The sequence below is a fragment of the Pezoporus occidentalis genome, unplaced genomic scaffold (genome assembly GCF_034315485.1).
Source record: "Pezoporus occidentalis ecotype Australia unplaced genomic scaffold, CSIRO_AGI_Poc_V1 ctg19, whole genome shotgun sequence".
In the NCBI taxonomy this organism is placed as follows: Eukaryota; Metazoa; Chordata; class Aves; order Psittaciformes; family Psittacidae; genus Pezoporus; species Pezoporus occidentalis.
Genome location: NW_026913748.1, coordinates 10,733,496 through 10,759,716, shown reverse-complemented (window position 1 = coordinate 10,759,716; position 26,221 = coordinate 10,733,496). Strand labels below are relative to the sequence as shown.

Here is a 26,221-nt window from a genome sequence, read left to right as displayed (position 1 = left end):
CTGCTGAGGGCTTTCCCACTTCTTTCATGTGCTACACCCATTCACCAAGGAGTAAGACTGGCACCTGAAGCAATGAGAAGGCAGACTGCAGGTGCGGGTATAGTTGGATGAAACATGTTAGGTAAGCTGAGCTGCATTAGGGATCCCCACCATTTGTCTATATACTGCTGAACACCCAAAAGGCAGACATCAGTGCTGGAACAGGCACTACAGCTCAAAGAGTGGGCTATGAATTGAATGCACGACCGAGCATTTTGGGAGGCTGGAACACCTTTCACAGCAGTGGCCTATACTGACCGTCTTGTTAGAAGAGCCATGGCAATGCAACCTAGAAGGATGACTAGCCTGCAAAGCTGCACTGGGTACCAGTGTGAGCTCACCATGTGTCCACAGGCTCTGAGGCAGTAAGCATGACTGTACAGTTGTATTCATCAACTGCACAAAACAGTGGTTATTTACATTAACATTTTAAATTGCTTCTTATGTTAAAAGAAACATCACAATAATGTAATGTCTGTCTACATAATTTACTAAGTATCTTCCATAGGGCACTGACTCTTAGGGGAGACGCTATGAAGATAGGGCCTAGAGCACAAGTCTTAGGAAGCACAGCTGAGGGAACCAGGGTTGTTTAGCCTGGAGAAGAGAAAGCTCAGGGGAGACCTTATCACTCTCTAGAGCTACCTGAAAAAAGGATGGAAAGAAAGGAGATGCTGGTCTGTTCTCCCAGGTAACAAGCAATAGGTCAAGAGATCTAATGGCCTCAAGCTGAGCCAAGGAAGGTTTAGACTGGATATTGGGAAAAATTTCTTCACAGAGAGGGTGATCAGGCATTGGCACAGGCAGCCCATGGAAGTGGTGGTCACTGTCCCTGGAGGTGTTCAAAAAACTGTGTAGATGAGGCCTTTTGTGACATGGTTTTGTAGTGGCCTTGGCAGTCCTGGGGTAATGGTTGATGATCTTAAAGGCCTTTTCCAACCTAGCTGATTCTATGAAGATAACACTTAAGGATACACTGTCAGACTGAGATACACTTTTTTTCCCCACATTGTTTTCTACTACGAAGGTGTCCTCTCATCAAAGTTTCTCAGCATTGCTGTCATTCATTTAGCTCCATTATAGCAGGAGTGAACAGGTAAGTGACTGCAGCCCTCAGCAATAACTTCTGTGCTGTCAATAACAAGCTTTTAAATTATCGATTGATGAGTTTTCCGTTATAGATGCCATGGAGCTGACACAAGGGACCACATTCAGAGAGAAAACAGTTCTTACTGGATAGACAGCAGCAGACAATATTCAGTTTCTGAGAACACAAGATTTCCAGCAATAACTTGCTTTTCACTGACAATACATGAATACATAAAGGATAAGGCTCCAGATCAGGTAGATATAAATTTGACAACAGCTTAATGCTGATGAAGAATGACTCCTCACAGGTTGCCCATAGGTACAATTGTTTAATTTAGCTGGAAACTACAGTTGTTGAGACTTAATGACAGGTTTAGGCCCAAGGCCACCACCAGCTGAGCTGCTATTTCTATTCAGTCAGGAGTGCAGAGGAAGTCAAACATGCCTGCACATAGTATTTGTCATTCCATTTCTTTTGATGCCACTGGCTAAAGGAAGCAGTCTTTTTTCTGCTTCCAGCCCCTTACACTCAAGGCATCCCTATTCAGAACAGAACTTAGATTACTTTTGCTACTTCAAAATTTTATCCAACATTGTTATGTTAGTAAGGTGTCTTCAATGTAAGGAGAAATTACTTCAGCCAATTTTTAAAGGTACACCTTTTCATTTAAATAAAACAAACTAAATATGAGAAAGAAATTCATTGTGCCACTGTTTTGTCAATCCACACTACCTTTTCACAGGCTCTGTCTGCACAAGTGCAGCATCTGTCATGGCTTTCATCCACAACTCCATTTCCTTCCCTGTATCTGTGCAGAAATAATAGGTCCTCATGTTTGGATGAGCTGCCTGATTGGAAATGACATGGTCATTGCAATAAAAATTTAAGATTCTGTAAAAGAAAAGAAGCAAATAATGTTACTGTATAATCACTCTAATATTTTCTATAGTAAAAATTCTGCCAATCATATTACCAGAAGAAATACTGGAAGGAATACTTCGGTGTTTCTATGTCACTGCATTCATATTTTTAAAATAATTGCCTATAATTTTTAATCATAGCTTCTTCTTCATTAATACACTGAATAAAAAGCCCTTAAATTTCTTCAATCTATTAAAAACTACCTTGACTATCCATTGATGCAAATTAATATGATTATTATAAGTAAGATTTTGACATAGCTTTTTTCATTTTTTTTATCATTTGAATGATACAGTAACTTTTAATCTGTACTTACCATAGTAAATAAATGATGCATCACTTAGGAGGCTAAAAGAAGAGCCAAAAGGAGCTCATAAAACAACAAAAACAGGAAAAAAGAAGTAAGGAGAAAATATTTAGTAGAGTGATCTATATAATGATTAAAAAGATTAGCTGTGAAACACCCCAAATGATTCATGAAATGTTATGATTTAAGAGATAATAAAACCTTCCTTTTACTTATATGTAAAGATACTTTGTATCTAAATAATTAAAGAACTTTCATTAGCGGAATAAGTCCAGCTGCAGAGGCAGTCTACTATTCTAAAGCACCACACAGTATTTAAGACCCATGAACTAAAAATAAAAGACTACTAAGTGACACTCACTCATTTTCTTATACTAGTAATTATACCTATATTTGCATCAGGCTAAATACTTGAATCCTCTGCTAGCATATTACGCAAAAATAATTTTCAGAAGCTGGTTGTCAATCTATTATTATTTAATTTTAAATATTATGTAAAATAATAATATTATTTTGCATAATAACTCAGTAAAATGAGTTCTGACATAAAATTAAACTGAAAAATTGATTCGCTTACCTTAAAGGCATATTTACGGTTAATATGGTCCTCAGCAGAAAGCACAGATATCTGAAAACTAGGTAGAAGTATGCTACCTAGTATTCCTTCTTCTTTCTCATCTGTGAATGTATAGTCCTTGATTAGAGAAACAATGTGTTTTGACACATAACACCTGTACACAGACACTTCAGTGAAATTCTGTATTTTAACACCACAAGAACACTAATAAGATGACCTCAGTAAAAAATTCATGAGAATCAGAAAGCCAGACTGTTTTGTTTCATAGGTGTCTGTATGCAGTCTCAGAAGTCTGCAGACCACAAGAGCAATAAATTATGCAGCCCCTCTTTGCCAACACATGCCGCAGAACGCGTATGACACAAAGGGTGCACCCCAAAACCCTGCTAAGCTCTGTGAAATCTGGGCCATCAGAATACGGCCACCTTCAACTCTTCCCCAAGATGGACATATATAAAAAACCCTCCTGAGTGTGGTAGTTCTGTAGAAGTTTAAACATGTGAGCTACCTTCTGGAATATGCCTTATGGAAACCACTATGAAAACATTATGCCTAAGGTTTTTCTGGGGATCAGTGCTCTTACCTGCATATGACTTCAAACCTGAAAAGCAGATGGAAGTAAGTCTCTAATTCAGTGACAAGAACAATACCTGCTATCCACTGCCTGCTCAGTAAAAACTGCAGATACCTACGACAGCAGAAGTACTTTAAAATACTGCTTATGATTTTTGGCCTTTGAGAAAATTTGTACATTCTTCTTCTGATATGGGGAATATTAAGCTACAAGTTTTTGTAATTCCCATGAAGATTTCATACTCGATTACATTCTGTTTGTATGAATGCTTATGTTTCAGATAATTTCTAAAAAACAAACTCTCCCACAAAATACACACCCTTTTCCAGAACCTTGTTCTACGTAACTTTTAAATGTTATTACATTAGTACATTATAATAATAAATTGACATTTTAAGTGGAAGCCACAACCACCCCTGAAATCCAATCATACTTTAATAAAGGAATAATTTGATGCAATTCACCAAGTTAATCTAAACTGTATTTCAGATACAGAACTTCTATTACAACCAGTACCTTAGGAGACTGTCCCCTTTAACGCTTCTCTTATTTGAAGACATTGCCCACAACAAACTATATATCTATGAAATTAAGATGAAAACATAGATATTCCAAAGTTTGAGGCATGGAAAATTAATACTGTCACAACTAAAATACATACAAGAGTATAAAAGGTCTACCTCTTATATACACAGATTTAAAAATCTTTTCCCAGTTCTCATTTACTCAGTAAATTCTGAAAAGACACAACTTTAAGTTATTCACATGGCGAAAGCTCTGCCCAGCCATTTTAGCATTACATGACATGGTAGATGTAAAAATTCTGCTTTCTGGAATAGCTATTTATGTGGAGAACTGAGCACAGAATTATCCCGATTACAAGGTAGAAAAAGAAGCAGATTTACTTTCAGGTACTCAACTGTACTCACTTTTGCCTGAAGCCATCCCACCTCCCCTCTCAAATATTTACTCCTTACTAGCCACACACAAAAAATATCTGCCCCTCTTCCCTTGGCCGAGAACGCATGGCAAATGTTGGGGTTTACTTTACTTGTATTGCTGGTTTGGGGAAAACCTCCCTTCTTCTAGATTACACTTTGACTTATTACTGAGTAAGTCACACCCACCAGTGCTATATAAAAGCATTAAGCATTTTTGCTCCACTGAACAGCTGCACGTCTGGAGGACTTTGGTCTTTGTTAGAGACACACTGCTACATTCCATTTCCAGATTTTAAAAATCTGTTCTCAATCAGACTAGCTTTTATCTACACATTACACTGCGCCATACCCATCTTTACTTGTATGCTGTGTATGAATAATACAATATGAATAAGGGGGAAATAGCAGATCTTCTGTCCAGCTCTAAGATCTTCTATTTATTGCAACAATAACCTTCCAATACGAAAGTGGGCAGTCTTTTATCCTTCCATAAAACAGAAAAAGAGTATTCTCTAACCTCTGAAAAAATACAATGAACCAATTTTAATTTCATCCATAAATTAGATTGAAGCTGCTAACATTGTAACACAACTGTAAATGCTCATTAAGATTTACTAACAAAACAAAACCAAATACACACCAATATGAACAAACCCCCAAATCCCCCAACAACAACATTCATTAAACCAGAAACACTGTTTGTGACCTGGGAATAAGTGCATGGCTCCCCACTTCCCAGTTTTTCAGTATCTGGGACAGAATCAACAAAAATATAAACCACAGGCTCTAGAGTGCAAGGGTGTTTTTTTATATTTTACTAGCCATTTCTAATACTTTCAAGACTATCACTACCACGTTTAATTATACTTTATCAGCTTTAACTGGTTCCGAGTGATAGCTCAAAGCTAAGTTTATCATGTAAACAATTTAGACTATTCTGCTTGTATTTCAGCTTATGAGCTGTTTGGAGTTGGTCTTGCTTATTGCTATTTTGTTTTGAGATCTTCATATGCGGTGCTTCAAGTAAATTTAATGTGTTCTTAAGGCAGCTACAAAGCAGCACTTTCTTTAGAACCTTTGGGAAAAAGAGCCTGAAGACTCGTTTCATTTAAGAAAGCCCTATAAGAAAGGACAAAGTATATAATGACCACCTAGCCAAACACAGTGTAACTATCACAATCAATGCCTCCATGACTGAAATTATGGCCTAATTTTGACTCAGCAGTGGTTTATCCAACTACACATACTTCTTGGGGTAAAGAAACAAAGCCTAATCATTACATTTCAATAATTCAGAATTTGTTAACTGAAACATGTTTTGTGACCTGATTTGTCTTGATTAGATTTGAATCACACTGAACTTTGATGGAATAGCATTTTAAATTCATCAGTCACTGCTTTCAGCACCACCAGCATCAACACCATTTCTACAAATTCTAAAGTCTCATCTTAAACCCTTTCTTACCCTTACTCTCTAAACCTGCAGCGACAGCTGCAGATGGCCTGAACTGTTTATTTTCCTCTATTTTGCCATGCGCTACCATCCTCTTCACTCTTAGTCTCCTTTAAACTGTTATAGTTGTACACCTTATTTCAGGATTGGGTATGTTTCCATATGCACAAATCCCATTTGTTTATCCCCTCAGAAGCACTGCAGTTTTCTAACATACAAATCTCCAGACTAGAATTATAAGCAGCTAATTTTTCCCTTGTAAAATCAGTCTGATGTAGCTACATGAGGGTACTAATGGATTCCTTTGTTCCAAGTGCAGCAGAGTTCTACACTTACGGAATTTCACAACATTTCACTTTATAAGCATTCATGAACACTGATTAGATTCTCAACAGGCATATCCACCCTCTTTATCATTCCAAAGGCAGAGTTTCAGCTCCCCTGCACTATCCCTTTCCTATCCCCATTTTAGTTACTTAATTTGTATGAAAAATCACATTTAACCTGGCATATCTAGTTCCTAGCAACAGAAGCAGCAAGAAAACTACAATCCAGAATCTAATAAAAGAGGTGGCTGTGAATGTGTTTGCCCTTTGAGCATACCTGACAGGCAGAAAGCAATTATGTGAAGCTGGCAATTAAGAAAGAAGGAGGAGGGAAAAAAAAGATAAAAGTAGTAGGCCTGGCTATTGACAGCTATACAACTACTTTAATCCATTAAGTTAAGTAGTAGCATCTTACTCCTTATATTTGAGTGGAATCTTCTTCCAGTAAAATTAGTAAACAAAGCTTTCCTAAGTGGAACTTACCTCTGTAATAGAAGAGACACAGATCTGAGAGCACAAACCACCGTTTCTTCCACAACTTCATTCCAGTACTATCCTGTATTAATCAAAGTGATCACGTAAGAACTTTCAGAATGTTAAGAGTAATAGTTCATAAAGTAAATGAGGTTCTACATAGTTATGGTAGTGTGCTAGTTGTTAATTTTCTTGGCTATGATGCTTAAAATATATTTGACTTCTCATCACAGACTTGACACTGCAAACAAAGATCATAACCCAGGAAGCCTGAAGTTAACATAATTCAAGAATAAATAAGAGGCCATTATTTACACAAAAAGTATACTTTCTTTTAAAAAGTAAAAGAAGCAAGGTAATATTAGGGGAACCTCCTCCTTTGTTTAATGAAGAAACTCTCTGCTGAGCTTCATCTTCTACTACCACTCATATATCTACAGCAAATTTCTTTCCCAAAGAAAGTTTATTCCTAAAGCAATTTCATTTTCTTTTATGCTTATAACCAATTTACACAGTACACCCCAGAATGAAAGACTGCCACCACTACTGCAGTGTAAATAAGCCAGAGCCTTGCAGCATGCACATCCTAGTAGAATCAACTTTAATAAATATGTTAATGTGTTCCAAGAAAAAAAGTATGTGTGAATTATCAATACTCTTATAGTAAACAGGCTTTGAGATAACCAAGAAAAGGGATTCTATAATGAAAAACTGTGGGGTGGATTTGGAAGCTGTTTTGCTTGTTTTTTTTTTTTTTTGTTTTTTTTTTTGTGTGAGAAAAGTCAGTGTAATTTTTACCTTCATGTTTCTGCTCTTTCTGGGGTGGGGAGAATGAGCTGAAGGTGGAAGAAAGGGTAAAGCAAGCATTTGCTAGGAAATATTATTCAGAAAAAGTTCAGAAACTTTACAAACATTTTCATAAACAGAATAATTGAACACTTTATAGCACCTTCTTTCTGAGGACCTCAAAGTGGTTTAACAAACACTAATGAAGTCTGGAAGTGCTGCCCACAGCAGTCAGCTCTTATTTCACAGCTGGAAAGGCAGACACAAGGAGGGGAGACTGCTGCCCTCACATCACTGACAAGGTCACTGACTCAGCAGCAGATTAGGATGCAGAACTCCTGGCCCAAAGCACAACTGTTGAAATGTGAAAACACTCAAGGCTTGTTCAGCAAAAAGGGTTATCACAAACCCTCAAACAGACTTTCTGAAGAGGCTGTTATTCAATGTCACATTTATCCCATCACTCGGAAACACCGGGTTTCTACATGTCCACATAAAATTCTGGCAGAAGTGAGACATGCTAGGAATGATCTTTCAGCCTTCTTCAGACATTGCAGAGGCATACATGAACTGATTGTGAGGTTCTTGTATTTTAAATTCTTTCCTACTTTAAAGTACATGCTTTCTGTATCAGTGGATTTACTATTAATTGTTTCCACTTGATTGTGATTATGTCATAATGTGGTAACAGTATGTTCAGAGTAAATACCTTTCAAACAAAAAGGTGACTCTGGACTTGAAAATTAGCAGAAAAATGACAGAATAATAGCCTTACATTCAATGAGCCAGCATACCCCGAGTCAAACAAAACTTGCTGTTCTCTGTGATTACATAAACACACTAAGAAAGTTACTAGCAAACAGAAACCTGCACAAGCTTTCACTCTGAATTTGTGAACATAGTTATCTAGTGGGACAACTCTTGACTAAATTGCCTCTCAATTACTACAACAACATAGAAACATGTAACACCTTTCCTTACAAAAAACAATCCAATACCACAGTATTAAATCATTTTACAGATAAACCCCTGTCCAACAGCATGCATTTGGACAGTGAGGTGGACTGAAAACTGGTTGAGCTACCAGGCCCAGAATGTGGTGATCAATGGCACCAGTGGCGGCTAGTTGCTAGTGGCTTACCCCAGGGGTTGACACTGTAGCCAAGATTATTTGGTATCTTCATTAATGAGCTGCTCACTGGGACAGAGTGCACTCTGAGCAAGTTTGCGATTAATATGAACCAGTAGGAGTGGCTGATACACCGGATGGTTGTGCTGGCATTCTGAGGGACCTTGACAGGCTGGGAAACTGGGCAGAGAAGAACCTCTGCTTCAACAGTGCTGTCAACAGATGAAGGGAGGACATCCTTCCTCTCTACTCAGCACTACTTAGGTCTAGCTGGAGTGCTAGGTTCAATGCTGGACTCACTAGCACAAGAGAAATGTGAACATACTGGAGTGAATCCAGCAAAGGGCCACAAAGATGATTAAGGGAATGGAGCATGTTTCATATGAAGAGAGGCTCAGAGAGCTGGGAATATTCAGGCTGGACAAGGGCAGCTTAGGGGGCCTCTTATCAATGTGCATAAACACCTGATGGAAGAGTAAATAAGATGGAGTCAAACTCTTCTCAGTGGTGCTCAGTGACAGGACAAGAGGCAATGGGCAAAACTTAAGAAACGTGAAATTCCACCTGAGCAGAGGTAAAAATTTTATTGTCAGAGTAATCAAACACTGGCACAGGTTGTTTAGTGATGTTGTGGTGCAGGTTCCATACACGAGGTATTCAAAACCTGGCTGGAGGCAGCCCTGGACAACCTGCTCTAGCTGTGCCTGCTTGAGCAGGGAAGGTTGGGCTAGATGATAGTAAATCTGTGACTCTAAGATCTTAAAATATAGCTACTTTTTCTTTGTTAGTAAAATAATACAAATGTACAAATAGTAATATGAACATAAAGTACAATCTGTACTACTTTGTATGCTGAAAAAACGTGTTTTGACATGAAACAATGCAAACCAGACAGTCTTTAGAGGATTCCAAGTTAGTTCAGGTACTAAAACATCTTTTCAGACACATAAAACTCTCTTTAAAGGACCTCAGAATGAAAAGCTAGAATATAATGAATCCAACTTATTGAGAAGTGGTAAGCAAAGATAACACAGATATTCATGTGCGCAACCATCTGTGCTGTGATTCAGACTTCATATTTCAATCCAGTTGTTTCATTTAATTAATTAATTTAATTAAAACATTCATAAAACATTACTTAAGGAAGAAGTTTTTTACTGTGAGGGTGATGAGGCACTGGAACAGGTTGCTCAAAGAAGTGGTAAATGCTCCATCCCTGGCAGTGTTCAAGGCCAGGCTGGACAGAGCCTTGGATGACATGGTCTAGTGTGAGGTGTCCCATGGCAGGGGGTTGGAATTAAATTATCTTAAAGTCCCTTCCAACCCTAACCACTGAGTATCTAAACATGGAAAAATCTTCTACTAACCAGACACTACTAGGTCATTTTATTTGATAGTATTTTTTAGAAAGTAATTTATCAACAGCAGAAAGCCAGTTAGGTCATACCAGTCCATCAGAGTAGGCACAGTAAATGGCACTGCAGATTCAAAATCACACACACACATTTGCCTCAGCTGAGTTTAAATTACAAGTTCTTACAGGGTTCTTGCTGGATTTACAAAGTACATTCCCAATATGGCCTGATCAGTTTTGTTGTTCAATTTTCTGACCAAACTATTCTACTCTGATCTGCAGAGCAAGAAAGGGCAAATGGTTTAGTACTGCAGAATAGCAAATCTACAGCAGGCTAGGTACACTGTCACTAAATACTAAAAAGCACATACTTCAGATGAGTTTACATGCAATAGGAAAACCTAAAGTAGTACGTGGTTTTAAGATTATTATCTGAGTTAACAAAACAGCCATTCCTCTTTTCAAATGCGAAAAAAAATTGCTTGATTTCCCATTTGTTATTGAAGATGTTTACTTTAAAATAAAATTAATAGATATAACCTAACAAAAGAAACTTTGGAATTAAAAAAAAAAAAAAAGCTGGACCATATATCCTTGTTCCATCATCTCAGCATGTCTGAAATTAATTTAGCTATTTACTACCAATGTCTACACAGATTTTTCAAGCCCTTTCTGTATTTTAGAGAGAAATATGTATATATAATATATTTATGTTCTACACTTGTGTGACGCCCTTACTGATTTGTACAAGAATGTTATCCAGTAAGGAGCTAATTAAAATACCACATATCAGTTTCTCACAATTTATAGCTTCACTCTGGTATTGCTATCATTTTATGCAAATGATTCTTTTTTACAGTATACACCTTACTAGAAAAAATAAAGGGGGGGGGGGGGGTGGCAGCTTAGGGAGAGGGAGATGAAGAAAGGAAGAGTACCTGTTTGTAGAGCCAGCCACGTCTGACAACTGGTGCATTAGGATTTCTCTTTATTGAGTTTGATCGCTTTCCAAAATTATGAACCTTCTTTGAAGATCGTGATGTCTAAATTGAATTGAACAGGTTAAAGAAAACATTACATCAATATCTGTTGAAAAATCACAGCACATTTTCTTTTAAGTTTTTTCTTATACATGTTCCTCTGGGGGACTGCAGAATACAAACTATTCCATTTTTAGATAAATAATTGTTATGATGGTTCTGCTGGATTCAGCATTTCTTTCTTTTTCCTATGCAGAAAATTTAAAGCCAAATCCCAAGACAAGTACTTAAGGATTTTCTTCACAAGAAAAATGAACCAAATAGATAACTGACCTTCTTATAAGGTAGGAAGAAAGCCTACCAAGCTGTAGAAAGAGAAGTAAAACTAACAGGACTATTATTAATTATGAAAAACTGTGTCACTTGGGCAAGAAAATTTTACTCTTTGCTGCTTCCAACACCACCACTAATACACAAAAACTTGCTCAGATTTCAACAAGATACAACTCCCTCTTTCCTAACGAATACTGTATTTTTTCTAATTATTTCTTCCCTCTCAAAAGCCCTTTGTTCTGTATCTCTTGGCTGGTTTGTATATTATTTTACCTGCTTGCACTAAGGCCTGCTTTGAAACTTTTGCCCTCAAACTCATATTTGCTGTTGCTTATACCTTTAACAAACTTACAGCTATGCAATGAACACAGGTAATTCAGAGAAGTAGGATAAATAACCTATTTTAGATTTTATCATCCTTCTACTTGAGTAACCAAAAGAAATAGGAAAAGGCATAAAGAAACATGCAGCACTTTGTCAATTCACACTTCATTCTTTTCAGCCTACATTTATGAAGTTTGTTCTGCAACGAACTGAGCTCAACTTGTGTTTACTTGTGTTTTAAATCCTTTAACAATTGGTGCCTCAGAGACAATGCAATGTGATACAGCAAAGTATCCCACTCTGCAAATGCAAAGTTCAAATACATTTTTTAAGCTGTGTTCATGGCTCTCCTCCAAATTCACCATTTGATTTGAGACAACATAATCCTGTGCTTCAGCTTCGTCATCTCTACTACTGAGACTAATCATAAGGTTATGCAAAGTTCCTAAAGGAGGAAGGCTAAACAAACACCCGTTTTTTATTGCAAATTAGGGTATGGGCTTTCTCTATGGGAATCCTCTCAACACATCACAGAACTGAGTTGGGTTTTATACATGCTTCAGAGACAATTCCACAGGAAGTTTAAAATCATAAACTGAAAACTGTAATTTAAAATGATGTGCAGCTTTTGTCAACAATGCCATTAACTGAAGAGTACAACACAGCTTAGGCAAAACAAAACAAAGTAACTTTACAAGACCTATGTGCATTTGCCTTAAGTCTACACCACAATGAAACAAGGTCGTTTCATATTTCTTTGTTGAAAAAAATTGTGAGGGAATATAAAAAATACAGTGCTTTTAATTTCCCTTGGATACACAGAAATTTGACTCGACTCTTGTCTGGAAAGCGAGACAGAGCACACAACTGAAATCTAATTAAAAATAAAAGTAAAAACCTTCCACATTTCATCTGAAAAATTCTACCAGTACAAAATGGAAAAAGGTTCATAAGAAGCCAGGAGAATTGGGTCATCCAGCTCTATGAAAGGAATATACAGAGAACCTTTAACAATCCACAGCACATTATAATGTCAACTACACCTATCTCAGTTAACCTGTTTGGCTACTATACTGGCATACCACACAAAAGCTGCACCAAGATTTTGATCAGAAATAATTTATAACATTCAAACCCATTCTAATATTAGGAAGCAAAAGCTCAAAACCTCTCAAGGATGTTCCAGACGTTCTGCATTTGTAAAATGGCTAATGCATTAAGGATGCTTCTGAAACCACAACCAACCGTAAGTACTATTACTGTCAAGTCTACTAACAAAATTCAGGTAATTTAGATAGATATCTCTTAAGTAGGTCTGATAATAAACCATATTGAATCCAATTCCACTGAGGTCACAGCAAAGTTTCAATGGATTACATCTTACCAACTGTGAATACAAACTTCCTTTAATTCAACACAGCATCACAAGTGCTTTCTAATTTTACTTAATACAAAAACCACTTTAGATGACTCATGATTATTTTACCGCACACTGCACAAAGAGAGTAACTGTTCCCAACAAATTCTAGGCCTTAAGACAATGAGTATTTTAGGATACTGAAATACCAGAGTTGTATATATGAAGTAATTATGAGTTCTTAAACTTTCTAAATCACATCCTCCACTTGTTATGTTTGGGGTCCTTGGCCATCCCATGTTTTCTCACACACATCTAATACATCACAGGAAGGAAACAGGAAGAAGGATAAAACATAAGAAATGAAGGGTTCAACTACTTTTTTACTCCATAGCTCCAAACATGCAGGCCATATTGCACAGCTTCAGCTTCTGGATAAAGGCAAAAAGAGGATAGTGAATGAAGGGTCCAACTTCTAACCACTTGCTGGAAGGTACAGAAGATAACAGAGCCGGCAAACTCAGTCACATCTGAGATCATCTGACCTGTTCTGAGAAATAGTCCTGGCAGCTGTGAAGCCTCCAAAACTAGACCTTATGGGAGGGACCCTGTACAGTTCCAGTGCTGAGAAAGAAGTCTGAAACTCCCAGTGACATTCACTCTTTTCCCAAACCTGAAGAAAACAAACACCAGCAGGGTTCTGAACTCTGGGCAACAAACCAGTCAGTACCTGGGGCTGCACAACTCATCACTCTGCAAGCTACTTTTCTCTCTGCTTAGCTGGTAGAGGTCACAGAATTTACGTGGGCTTTCCTCCCCAGTTTCAAAACCAACACAGAAGTAAGTAATCAACACTAAACTTACTGCATACTTGAAAAACAGGGGTTGAGAACATTTCTGATAAGGAAATTTTCTGCATGTGAACTCAAAGAATGGAAATTGAAATCTTTGCTACTTTCAACTTCTGTTTAAAAATATATTTCCAGTCTTCAAGGCTTACATTATCTTCCAAACCACAAACCAACCATGATGCTGCCTTCTGGGTTTTGTAGGCAATTTCAGTGCCTACAAGATGGTTGCAATTTTCCATGATATGAGTGGATTTCTGCCTCAGCATTTTAGCTTGGACCAGAAGGTTGCTCTTGAAGCAAACCTCCCAGTCATTCACTCTTACTGTGCTTTGGTTTGCATAGTAGAGCAAACTGGACTTATATTAGATAAGACTAAAATGCAAGATGCTGTCTTGGTTTAACCCCAGCTGGTAACTCAGCACCATGCAGCTGCTCTCTCACCTAGGTAACCTAGGAATCTCCAGGACTTTTAACAAGAATTTTCCTAGGAAGCCAAGACTTCAACTTCTGGTCGAATGACAGCAAATCATGTCATCTGCCCTTCAATTTTACCTCAGAGTCACCTTCCACCTCTCTTGTAAGTACTTCTTACACACAATTATAATTCTCTCCCTTTTACCTGGAGATCTAGTCAACTGTTTGTGACTAAGCAATTTCTGTAACAATGCTTACCCAGATGTCTGATCAGTCACTCAACATTTTGCAGTTCACACAGAACAGAAAGGTCAGATTCTGTGAACAATGTAAGTGCATGCAAGTCATAAGAGCTGTGATACCTGATAAAAATTACAGTTTCAGTGATAAAACTTGTTTCAGACACTTCAGTTTCCAAATTAAACATGAAAAAAGCCAAGTGCCCTGGAAAAGATACATGCTTTGTTTCGCCTTTTTTCAGTGGAATACTAATATATAGTCTATACTGCCTACTATCTTGTGGTCCAACTGAATAATTTTATTTTAATTAGGACATAAATACTTACTCTGCCCAAAGGGCTCATTGGATGAGCAGCATAATCTGATGTCACATTATAGTTAGTTGCTTCACATATCATGCTTATTGGTCGCTCCTTCTTTTCTTCAGATGTCATTGCTGCAGCAGTCCTGAAAACAGAATATGTAATAGCACTAGAACATGCTGTGTGTGCAGACTGCTATTAAAAAGCACCCCTAGATGTAGCCTAACACAATCTGTGTCCTACTTTTCCAATTTGAAAGCAATTCACACTTCATTGTAAAGTTACCTGCACTGTGTTTTAAACTTAAATCTATTATAAATGAATTTTAAGATGTTTTAAAATAGGATTTCTCTATTACCGTTAGGTGTTGGTGGGAGGGAAAAAGACAGGTATGAGCATGAGACAGAAATGAGAAGAAATGCTCTCCAAAGCCCCCATATGGCTTTGTCCCAGTTCAGTGAGAAGATGCACGTTTGTGAAATGTCACATATTGCATTTCTGATGGTTTTCACTATAGCCACAACATAACATGTTGCAGCAATGGTGGTGAGCAGGACACCCAATACCCAGCCGTATATAAAATATTGAGGTGAGGTATGACTTCTATGCATACCTTCTCATATTACTGTATATTCTACAAAACTAATGTAAAGATAACAAAACCACGTTATTACCCAGAGATTCAGAAAGTGTCTCAACTAGCCAAGAAAATAACCAATTGAGGAGACACTATCAGGCAAAACACAATAAAGGCACATGAATGTCCCTATGTGATTCAAAAAAAATATTCTTTTTTGAAAGTTTACTGGATCATTATATAAAGTACGTCATTTGCTAATATTAAAGAATAAGTAAAGTGACAAGCGGCAATTCACGCTGCATGGTGCATTTCTACCATACAATTCATTTTGGCTGTGCTTTTTATCTTAAAAGTATTATTAAATATTTAATAATACTCTGACATAATTTAAAACAACTACTCTGAAATAATTTAAACAAGTAAAACTTTATACATGCTAATCTGACTTGGAAAAAGAAATATGGCAATTATCGATCACTGAATCTTACTTCAATATTAGTAAGTTTTAAAACACCTATTTTACAGACTGAAACAGATGTTACTTACTGTTCATTCACAACAAAAATACAGTTGTCCTGCGATGGCTGTCCTGTTACTGGATGTTTGCAGGTTACTTTTCGTTCATTATGACTGTGGAAGAGAGATAAAGAAAAACTGTTAGGCAATATTTTCTAATTCAAGTATATAAATTCAGGACATCGGTTATATCAGCACAGTGAAAACATTCATGAGTATTTCATTACAGCATATAAGAATGCAGGTGTATACACACAAATGCATATATATATATATGTAAACTAATAAAAAGGATGGTAACAAGTAGAAAAGAATCTTCATCAATACTCTGGAGAGATATGGAAAACACTGGCACTATGTTGGTAATGGTTTTGAATTAAAAAACTAGAGCAGTAAGAGTGTTACTAGTTCATATACGACCACCTATAATTCACTTCAGCTAAGTGTCTATATATTCATAAACAGGATTTCAGATAGAGACAGTATAAACGTAAGACAAACAACTGCTTTGTAGGGATAAAATACCACCCATGATATTGATTGATTGGAACAAGAGCGATGCATCACAATCACAGTTCTGATGGTGACTTTCTAATTCAGAATGCTACTCCCCTGTAGTGATTTTTGGGAGTACCTTCAAGTGGCAGGGAGCCTACTGCTGGAGGGCTTCACCCTCATCAGCACAAACCACTCACTTTGCAGCATCTAGTTCCCCTGAGCTGCATGTGTTTCTACATCACAGCTCCCACAATTTGGAAGAAATTGCCCAAATTCAACAACTAGCAGCTGCTACCTCTGAAGAAGGAAATGTTTGACTTGAGCCCTAGAGGGGAAGAAAGAGAAGGGGAGGAATTGCTTTTACCACCTACCAGACATGTCAATCAGTTGACAGCTATAACATGTGCCTGCTGAAGCCTGGGGCTTTTCTACCTGCTGCCTCCGAGGAAGTGGCAGGGTCCCAGCATCAGTTTTGCTCCAAGCTGGTATAGCAGCAAGACTATACAACTGTAAGAGGCAAGGGTGCCCAAACTGCAGAAAACCCCACTGAACTCTCTGGCCCCAAAATGTAGGAGAGAGAGCAAGAAAGGTGCACTGACAGAATCTAAACCTGGTTCAGTGATTAAAAAGCATACAAGCAGAAATCAGACACACATATGTTATTTGGATAACACATGCTTCAAAACAAACTCACCTCTTCTGTTTTTAACAATTTCAATAACATTTATAAGCAAAATGTACATAATACAAACCCATCAGCCTTGGAAATCAGCACTGTAAATCACAAAGAAAGTAATTCCATTTGATAGTACTTACTTTTGCAAAGAATATGTGATGATAATCTTGTTCATGTAAGTTATCTTACATAATACTATGCCTTTCTTATCATAAGTTCAGCCTTGAAAAATATTCTTGAACAGAGAATAAATTGAAAAAGAAAAAAGGTGCTTTAGTTGGAAGATAGCAGAAAAGGTGCAGAACAATAAAAACTTTGAACAGCACTTTATCCTTAACACGTACTTCTTTTATTGCCTATTTATTCAACCATCTTAGCTTCCAGAACTATGAAGCACAGCTCGTCTTGCAAATGTTATGTTGTCTACTCTTCCTGCTTAAGACAACCCAGACTTAACAAGACCATCTTAACGTTCCCCAAGTTTTCTGAAAACTCCTTTGGATCATAACACTTTGCAACTAGGGAGCATTACTAATTAAAAGCTACCTCTAAGCGAAAGCTTAATAGAATATTCATGCTACCTTTATGGTCAATGGATAGTTGGATAAATATGCATAAACCTAAAGCGCAAGATCAGAAAGATAGCCCAATTCTTTGCACTTCCTTTACTGGGATTTTAAAATCTTCTTAATACCTAAATGGACAGATGTGTTATCGAGCTTAACTAATGAGCTAGCAATCGCAGCTATTTTATCTTCACACTAAATTCAGCAGAATTCTAAGTTTAGCTTCTAAAGAAGCTTCCTGCTCCAGAAATACATCCGTTAGAATGAGGAGACAGAAAAGACATTACCCAAGTTTGTCTATGCCATCCCTAGTTGCCATGGTCCTACAATGCCTTTCAAATGAAAATGGCCCAGATTGAAGGGAATTAAGATTCAAAATATTCCTGAGGAAGCTCCCAGGGGGTTTTGTGACTCTTCTTTTTCTTCATTTCCCAAAACCTTTCTTTTTGTTCTGACATTTCAGAAACTCTCACATCAAACTAAACAAAAAAAAAAAAAAAAAAAAAAGAAAAAAAGAAGACAAACAAACCCAAATTAAAATTATGGACATGAGCTGGCATTCCATAAGCTCTTCCAAAATGCTGCCATCTTAATCACATAAAACCTTGACAACTAGCTATCAGCTGACATACAGAAATGTAGAAATAAATCAATCAGGACTTCTGCTCAAGGACAGCCAATACTCAGGACAGCTACAAAGGTGGCACATCCCATGTTTTATATGAGTGCACCTAGCTCACACTGACACAGGAAGAGGCCACAGTCAAAGAATGTAAAAGAGAGGTCATATCAAAAACAGGAGGGAGGGAAAGAAGGAAGGGGTAAGAAGAGAGAGATGAAAGGAAAGGAAGCACTGACACATATCTATTCAAGAATATTTTATTTCAGGCTTGAGTCATGTATCAAGTCAGTATTCCAAAAATATAAAAACATTTTTGGACAAAATACAGTTATCCTTACTACTCACACTAGTGTTGAGATGTGTAAAGGAGTAGCCAACATTACATTAAAAAGGCAAAAAAATACTGTAGACAGGAAACATTCTCCTGTGGGATATTTGCTTTCTAACAATTGAGGGACACTTCCTTCTAAAAAGGCAAGGCAAAAAACCAACCACCTTTTCTTCCTCTTCAGCTTAGACACAAATGAAATTGCCTCAGTGAAGTGAAATTCAGCTTGTACAACTAAGCGTGACAACTGTAAATATGTCTAGCTGTTATGAACACATTTTACATACTTCCATTTGAAAACTTTCATTACTCATCTGAACTACTGCATTTCTGGCATTAATTTAGCTGATATTTTGACAAGACACCTCCAAATACCTATGTAAGGTGTAGACTAACTTGGTAATTATTGTCATAACCCTCCCACGTAACAGTAGGTTAAAGCATTTGTTTTAACCTTGATCTTGCAGACTACTGAGAGTTTCATTAAAATGAAGGTATTTGCCATCTTCAATACGCGATTTAGACAGTTGTTCACTATAATACTACATATCAATAAATCTCAAGGGAAATAAAGAAAACTTTTTAACTGAGAACTCTAATCTCGATTTTATAGTGCATAACTCGGAGGTTCAGCTCTGCATATTTATGTCTCTGCACTTCTATTATGTGGTAAGGAGTGATTCACATTGACAGAGGCAGCTGGAAGCCAGCGTGTTAACTTTTTTGTTATGCAGAGATACAGCTTCCAGGAGGTATATGGAAACAACACTCCTTTTTCTGTCCAATTTTTCATGTCAACACGTTTTGCGAACGCAGCGTATCAACACATGCAAACACGCTGTTGCACATACACTGAAGGATATAACTGACCCTTATTATTTTAGCGTCCATAGTTAAAGTTGTATTAATAGCATGCTGTTAAAGATCAAGATGGATGCTATCAAAGATGGAAAAAAATCCCTTTGTATTTTACTAGTATTAATGAGCATACTCTCTACACTCAGCATATGGCACAAACTATTCCTTATTAATACTTGCTACTGGGATGTGTTGTGCACCAGAAATCAACACAGGTGACTAAGATGAGAGATAAGCATTTCAATGTGAAATAAAGCCTAGTTCTTGCATGTATTGAGATAATACTCCATTCCTGATCCCAGCAGTGGCCTGGGACAATGACCTGCTATGAAAGGATCAAAACCAACACAAAGCAAGCCAACAATAAATAAATAAACCCCCTACAACACAAAACCCTAAACAGACCAAAATAGCTCAAGCAGGGACATGTTACATTTTTGGCTAAGTCAGTGCAAGACAAGAAGATATGAATTTAACAGCACCAATTTAACTTGACCTCTTTTCTCCAGAATTTTTAAACTTCTTCCCAAACCTTTCCTCTGAACGCTGTGAGCTTTGGCATCATTTAGTAGGTAGCTTAGCTTTGGCACATGGACAAGCCCTCAGAGCAAAGCGATTTATCTTGTTCAGGTCGGAAGTTGACAGTAACCTTGAACCTAACTCATGGTATTTGCCTTCTTATCCACTCTCCTTCTCCTTTTCACACCTTGAGACTCTTTTCATCTCTTCAGAAGGCAGTATTGTTTTATTTTCTAGACATGTTCAAAAAACCCTACTGTGTAGTTTTAATCTACTCACTAAATGTACAGTCAACAGCAATCTTTTTGATGGCCAAATGCGATCCAAAGACTAATAAAAAAAGGCCTCAAATATATCATTCAAGTATATTACTCTATTTGTAAGTAGCAACAGAATGCATAATTCCAGAAGCAGTACTTCCCGATGGAAGTCCTACACAAACAGGATTGTTTGGTTTTGCTCTATCTTGTGTTTTACAAGATTGCTGACCCCAAAATGCTGTGTAACAATGCTCTGTTCTAACACATACACCACTGCAAAACCAGGAAATTCAAAATTCTGTCCAGGTTTGACATTTTAAAACTACTATCATCTTTAACAGTACAGGGATTTTTTGCATAGGGAATAGTCAATTGGAATGGAAAAAAAAGAGAGACGAGTATTCGAGTCATACAGGAGGATGCACATGATGAAAAATTAAGGGTTAGACAATCTTTCCTCTGAACAGAGCAGTTCACTCAGAAGTGGCAAGAAAGATAAAAGTACTAGGGTGGGGACAGTTGGTTTGGGGTCTCTCCATTGTATGACTTGGCCGAATTCCCTGTCCTCTCAAAAAAAAATGAGCTGGGCCAGAACTCCCAAAGAAACATCTGGTTTTCTCCCACCAGAATTAAAACTAGATGCCACTTCAAAGTTTCTTTCATGCCCTGTCTTTGTAGACTTTATTTATGTGTTCCTAAATGCTAAGGCCTTCTCATTTGCTCATTCTCAACACCATCAAAGTAAAGGCTGAGTTCTACTTCACTGAAAAAACACAAACAAAATCATAAACCAGGATACAACTTTCAACAGGCCTCTGAATCTTTAATTTAGAAAGACTGTTCCTTTTGACAAGTGAACACTGAAGGACACATTTCGGAAGAATGCTACACCAAGTATCTGACTCCTAACATTTATTCTACATCTTAGATAAGATTCAGTCTGACAATTTAATCTGTCTGATGCCAACATGCGATCCCTATATATCACAAATATACTCAGAATGCATGGAGAGATTTCTTACAAAAAGCAGTTTTATGCATTTATAATACCTGCTTCATGACAAAATACCTTAAAAGATCACAGTAAGGTAAGACTACCAAAATTACCAAAGCAATAAAGTCATCCTCTCTACATTAATACTAAATTTTTGCACTGATATTTAAATAAGGTTCAACTGGATACAAACGTTAGACAAGTCTGGGCCAGCTTTACTTCGCTTCTACGATTCTATGTCATTCCTCAAGGTGTGTGTGTGTAGAAATAACATCAGCTGTTTTTACCTTGTGTGCTTGCTTTCTAATGTAAGAATGTCTCATTTCTAATTGAAATACATGCAGCAACTTAGAGTTATCTAACAAAAAGTTGTCTGAATTTGGAAAAGTTTAAGTAAATGCAGTCCCTAAGCAACTGTTAGCACGGATGTGGTCTGTGGCTGTACCAGCTCTTCTATTTTGCTAAATCTGTAATGCCGCACTGCACAGTAAATAGCAAATGCAAGCACTTTTTTGTCAGTGCTATCATACCCTAGAATTATGAGCCTTTTTTCAATTAAGCTTTTTAAACAACTTTGGAAACCAGGCTGCATGGCTCCACTGGAAAACATACCAGCATGGTAACATCAGCGAGTGAACAAAAGAGGGTGTAAAGAGACAGCAAGTTTCAAAGCAAAGTGCTGACAGACCTGTATAACATCACATTTGCTGCTAAGAGCAAAGTGCTTATAATCCTTTATGTGTGCAAACAAGTGGGGAGGTGCATGCAAAATTCTGCTAGTTTTCCTGGCAGACAATTCAACACCTAAACTGTAGCTGCTGCTGCCACCATTTTTTTGGTCTAAGAGTTTATTTTTCACAAGCAACTTAGGCAACTCAGGCAACAAAGCTTTTCTCGCTTGAGCAGATATGATTAATATGCTCTCATCACATACTTCCAACGTAAAAATGTAAGTTCATGTGATTAAGTGCAAATATTAAAAGCTCTTTAAAAATGCTGGGATGAAATGTTTTCTAAAGTAGCATATATTGTATTAAAGATTGAAAAGCTTTTAGTAAGAAACTCTTCTTTCTAATCAAGCGCTGCATTTTTAGAAAAAGGAAGTGTTGCTGTTTTCAGTTTTCCCAAAAATTTGTGGGAGGGTTTTTCATAGAGTCATAGACTGTAGATACCATAACTGGGAATTTGTAAGACTTGATACACACCACAGGAGCCACACACCTGAACAGAAGTGTGACAGTTTGTGAGGTGTACTTGCCATGTCTCATCAATCTATATAACGTTTCACTACATACATTTTAAGCCCTGTGCACAGTATCTAATATGGTACCCTAATAACACCACTGCACATAAAGAATCAGACTGTAGTAAATATGATTAATACATCATTTCCTGTTTGAGAAAATAGCAGTGTGGGTGTTAGAAGGCAGAACTACCTGTGAATCTCAGATTTGACAGCTGAAATTCAAGCAGCATCCCTTAATGGTTAACTACCTGGAAAGCTCCCAACAACTAGAGTAACATAACAGTTCTGCAGTGAAAACCCACAATCTGTTTTCTAAAGAAAAATGGGATTTGGAGTGGCATGGTTCAGCAGGTGGCTTGTGGACCAGGAGAGGCACTGGATGCTCCAATAGGGTTGCTACTACCTCTTCCTGAAGACTGTCCATATAGTCCTGATCAGTTAATGCTTCCCAAAACCTTGCTTCCCTGATGCAGGAGTCACACTGCTGCAGGAGGCACACTGCTGCCTCTCCTGAAGAGGTAAAGGGTAGAAGACATAAAAGCTGACATGTGGAGAAGACAACAAAAATACACTTTAACTTCAAAAGGGATCTCAATGGATTCAGTAATAAGATGACACAGAAAGAAAAAGAAAACTTTGGGTTTCATTCAGAAACAGTTGCGTGTTTGCTAACAAGAACAGCAAAGCCTACAGGCACTTACCTCAGGGTTTTTCTTTTTTTCCCCTAACTAGTTTGGAGCATTCTCTGATACAGAAGTAGTATTTCAAAAGAGCCAGTGATTCCCCTTCACAAAATCTAGGTATTTCGTAAATAGCTATATTGGCCCTCTATTTACAGTTCTCTTACTAACGATCTGTTCTGCCACACATTCATTATGCATCAAATTTCTTTCTATCCCAGTTTTTACCATACTGTAAACACCACCGCACTGTGGGGCGTGTTTTGTTTTTTAATTATTTTTTTTTCCCTTTTCCTGCAATGTTGATAAAAGAGCACACACTATGAATACATGCTCATCACCTACTGCATGACTTCCATTTTCAATATTTAGCACTTAAAAGACTTGTCTTTGCCTCTCCCAGTTAACAAACCAGAAGACCACAAAATGATAAAATGTGCCTGTAGTTAGCCAAATTTCTACTCGTTTTGTGCAACAATTTCAATGCTTTCATTGTCATGCCTTCTTTCTCCCTCTACTTTTGACTTTTCAGTAACAGCGTACAATTACCTATTATAATTGTGGATTCTCATTGCCTCAAAATTCACATTCCACTTTGCTTCATTCTTGGTCTCCTTAGAGCTGTTAATTATCTTCACTCAAGTTTGTTAAAAGATACCACTTGCCCCATATATTTTTTTACTCTTGTATCATATAACTCAGAATCTTGTTTAGTTTAGTCTCAAACTAAGTGACAGCCTTTAAAGAATAACTGCAGGAGTTACAGCATAAGTCAGTTGTTCAAATAAGCTACTGCAAAAACGTAAAGCTGCTTAATCTTATTGAGTTACAAATGCAATATATGTAAACATTATAAAAAATATGTATAGTTTCAGTAAACTACTACCTCAAATTCAACTTCAGGCTTTTACAAGACATTTGGTGAAATCACACTGGGTTGCTCCACAGATCTAGGTAAGGACATCAGGATCAAAATCTGATATGCAATAACAGATGTAAATACTTTAAAAAGTATTTAAGTATTTAAAAAGAAAAAACCTCTTAAAAGTCTTCTACCTTCGGTCAGATTTCTCAGGGTACCTTTCCCTTATCCCATCTGTTATCATTTATGATTACACAGAAGTGTAACAACATAACACTACCTTCAGACAACTACATGACTTCCATGGCTTCTTGATCACTTTCCCAATGCCTTAGGAACTGGCATACTTCTGCAATCACATCTCTAGTGAGCAGTCATTTTTATTAAATAACAACACACTTCTATTAATAACCCAGTAGAGCTTTAAAAAGAAAGCCATGCTTATGACAAGGTCGTAACTCGACAGTTCTTCTGTCTTCTAAGAAAAGAAAATGGTCTGCAAAGTACATATATTATCATCTGGGAAATGCTTAGAAATATTTATTTTAACAATCTGACAGAAGAAAGCAGCTGAAATGCCTGTGCATTCACTTGTACATCAGTTTTAGTTGTGGTCCCAATTCAGACACATCCTGCATTTCAGAATTTTCCCTCACAATAGATCCTATTACGGAAGAAATAAGGATAGACATTGAAATTTAGAAAAATAATTATTTTATAAATGAACAGTCATCACTAACACTTCAATCACACACCTTCTTAGAGCCACTGTAAGGATTTAATTGAATAATCTTGGTGGTCCACTGATAGAGCATATGCAAATATGTGCACCAGACCCCAGAGGATAATTAATTGAAGCTTACACCATGTGTGGGCCTGCATTCATCTCAGACAAAAGAGCACAAACTCTATTAAAAATATTCATTGCTTATGACGTAAAGTCCAAGTACAGAGACACATGGGGTATAAAACACGGCACTGAACTGGAACACTGAACGCGTCAGCTGTCATCTCCAAGGTCCAAGGGCGCAGCTGGGCCTTGCTCAACTCTCCTGTTTCTTTCAGTGCGTTGGGCTGCAGCCTCAGGAGCTGATCATTTCAGAAAAACAGTATTTTTGTCTCAGAAGAATAGCAGCAAGTTGTTTTAGAAGGCTCCAAACGACCGAAACATTAGCAACAAATAAAACTGGTTTGGGATTTGTTGGAAATCACAAGTAGATAGGAAGTTATTTCAGGATTTTCTCTGCACACTCATATGCTTTTGAAAACCTACATTGTTTTTTCGAAATGTCCACATATTATGTTAATGTTTGCACTTTGTGTTTATTTGCTCATATTTTATATTAAAGATAGAATCATAGAATAGAATCCCAGAATAGTTAGGGTTGGAAAGGACCTTAAGATCATCAAGTTCCAACTCCCCTGCCATGGGCAGGGACACCTCACACTAAACCATACCACCCAAAAAATCCTGGTGAAGATACAACATATTTTAATCTAGAGGTCTGAACACCAATCAGGCTTCTGAGAAACCTTGAGAACTGTTCTAACTGCAAAGAGGCCACATCTCCTCTTTTCTCTGGTTTTAAGTTCATCATTCCCTTCTATTTGTCTTGCTACCTTAAAGTATTTCTAAAAATTAGGCAGGCTACAACACTTCAGCAATTACTTCTTTTCAGAAAATACAACATTATAATATTATCCACAAGGAAATACCACAGGGTGTCACACTTTGACATGGTGCTAAGTCTTCTCACACCTTCATCTTAAGCATAAGCACAAGTCCTCATCAAGCAGAGAGTGCCAGGGCAGATGGACCCACCGTCTGATCTACCGGAACATCTCTTATGCTCCTATGGCGTGTTTAACTCTGATTGTCAGAGTTAGGTGAAATGACTGTCTATGCCTAATTGTTGGTGCCAAGAATACCTGTCAGAGCAATTAGCAAAACCAGCCCCTTTACAGCATTGAATCTATCTTCTGCACTGTTTAGTGATACTAGTCTACAGCATTAATTCATTGCTTGGATGCATATGATCAAAAAATAATGGAAGCACAGAGTCTCATGCAACAAGAAAGAGGCTGAGAAATATGTCAGAGAGCCAAGCAGAGCCAAATGATGGCTGGGAACTGGAGGTTGGCACCTTCCCTCTGTTACCAAGCACAAAAGTGAACAGTGGGAGGGCAGTCTAAAGGAAAATATCCAAGGTTAGCTACAGGTGATTAGTCAGATTCATCTACAAA

General features: G+C 37.3%; 1 protein-coding gene across 23 annotated transcripts in view; it reads right to left on the bottom strand.

Moving 5' to 3' along the window:
- PLEKHA5 (pleckstrin homology domain containing A5) overlaps positions 1-26,221 on the bottom strand; it is a 159,186-nt gene that overhangs the window by 47,565 nt on the left and 85,400 nt on the right. For all 23 annotated transcript variants that reach the window (XR_009964391.1, XR_009964392.1, XM_062616761.1 and 20 more), the window contains exons 4-9: positions 15,899-15,982; positions 14,797-14,917; positions 10,910-11,014; positions 6,712-6,784; positions 2,935-3,035; positions 1,862-1,977 (exon numbers count right to left, since the gene is read on the bottom strand). Coding sequence is in view for 21 of the 23 variants with exons in the window: in XM_062616761.1 (XP_062472745.1) it covers positions 1,862-1,977; positions 2,935-3,035; positions 6,712-6,784; positions 10,910-11,014; positions 14,797-14,917; positions 15,899-15,982 (600 nt within the window). In the remaining 2 variants the exon portion in view is untranslated. The remainder of the gene's footprint in view (positions 1-1,861; positions 1,978-2,934; positions 3,036-6,711; positions 6,785-10,909; positions 11,015-14,796; positions 14,918-15,898; positions 15,983-26,221) is intronic.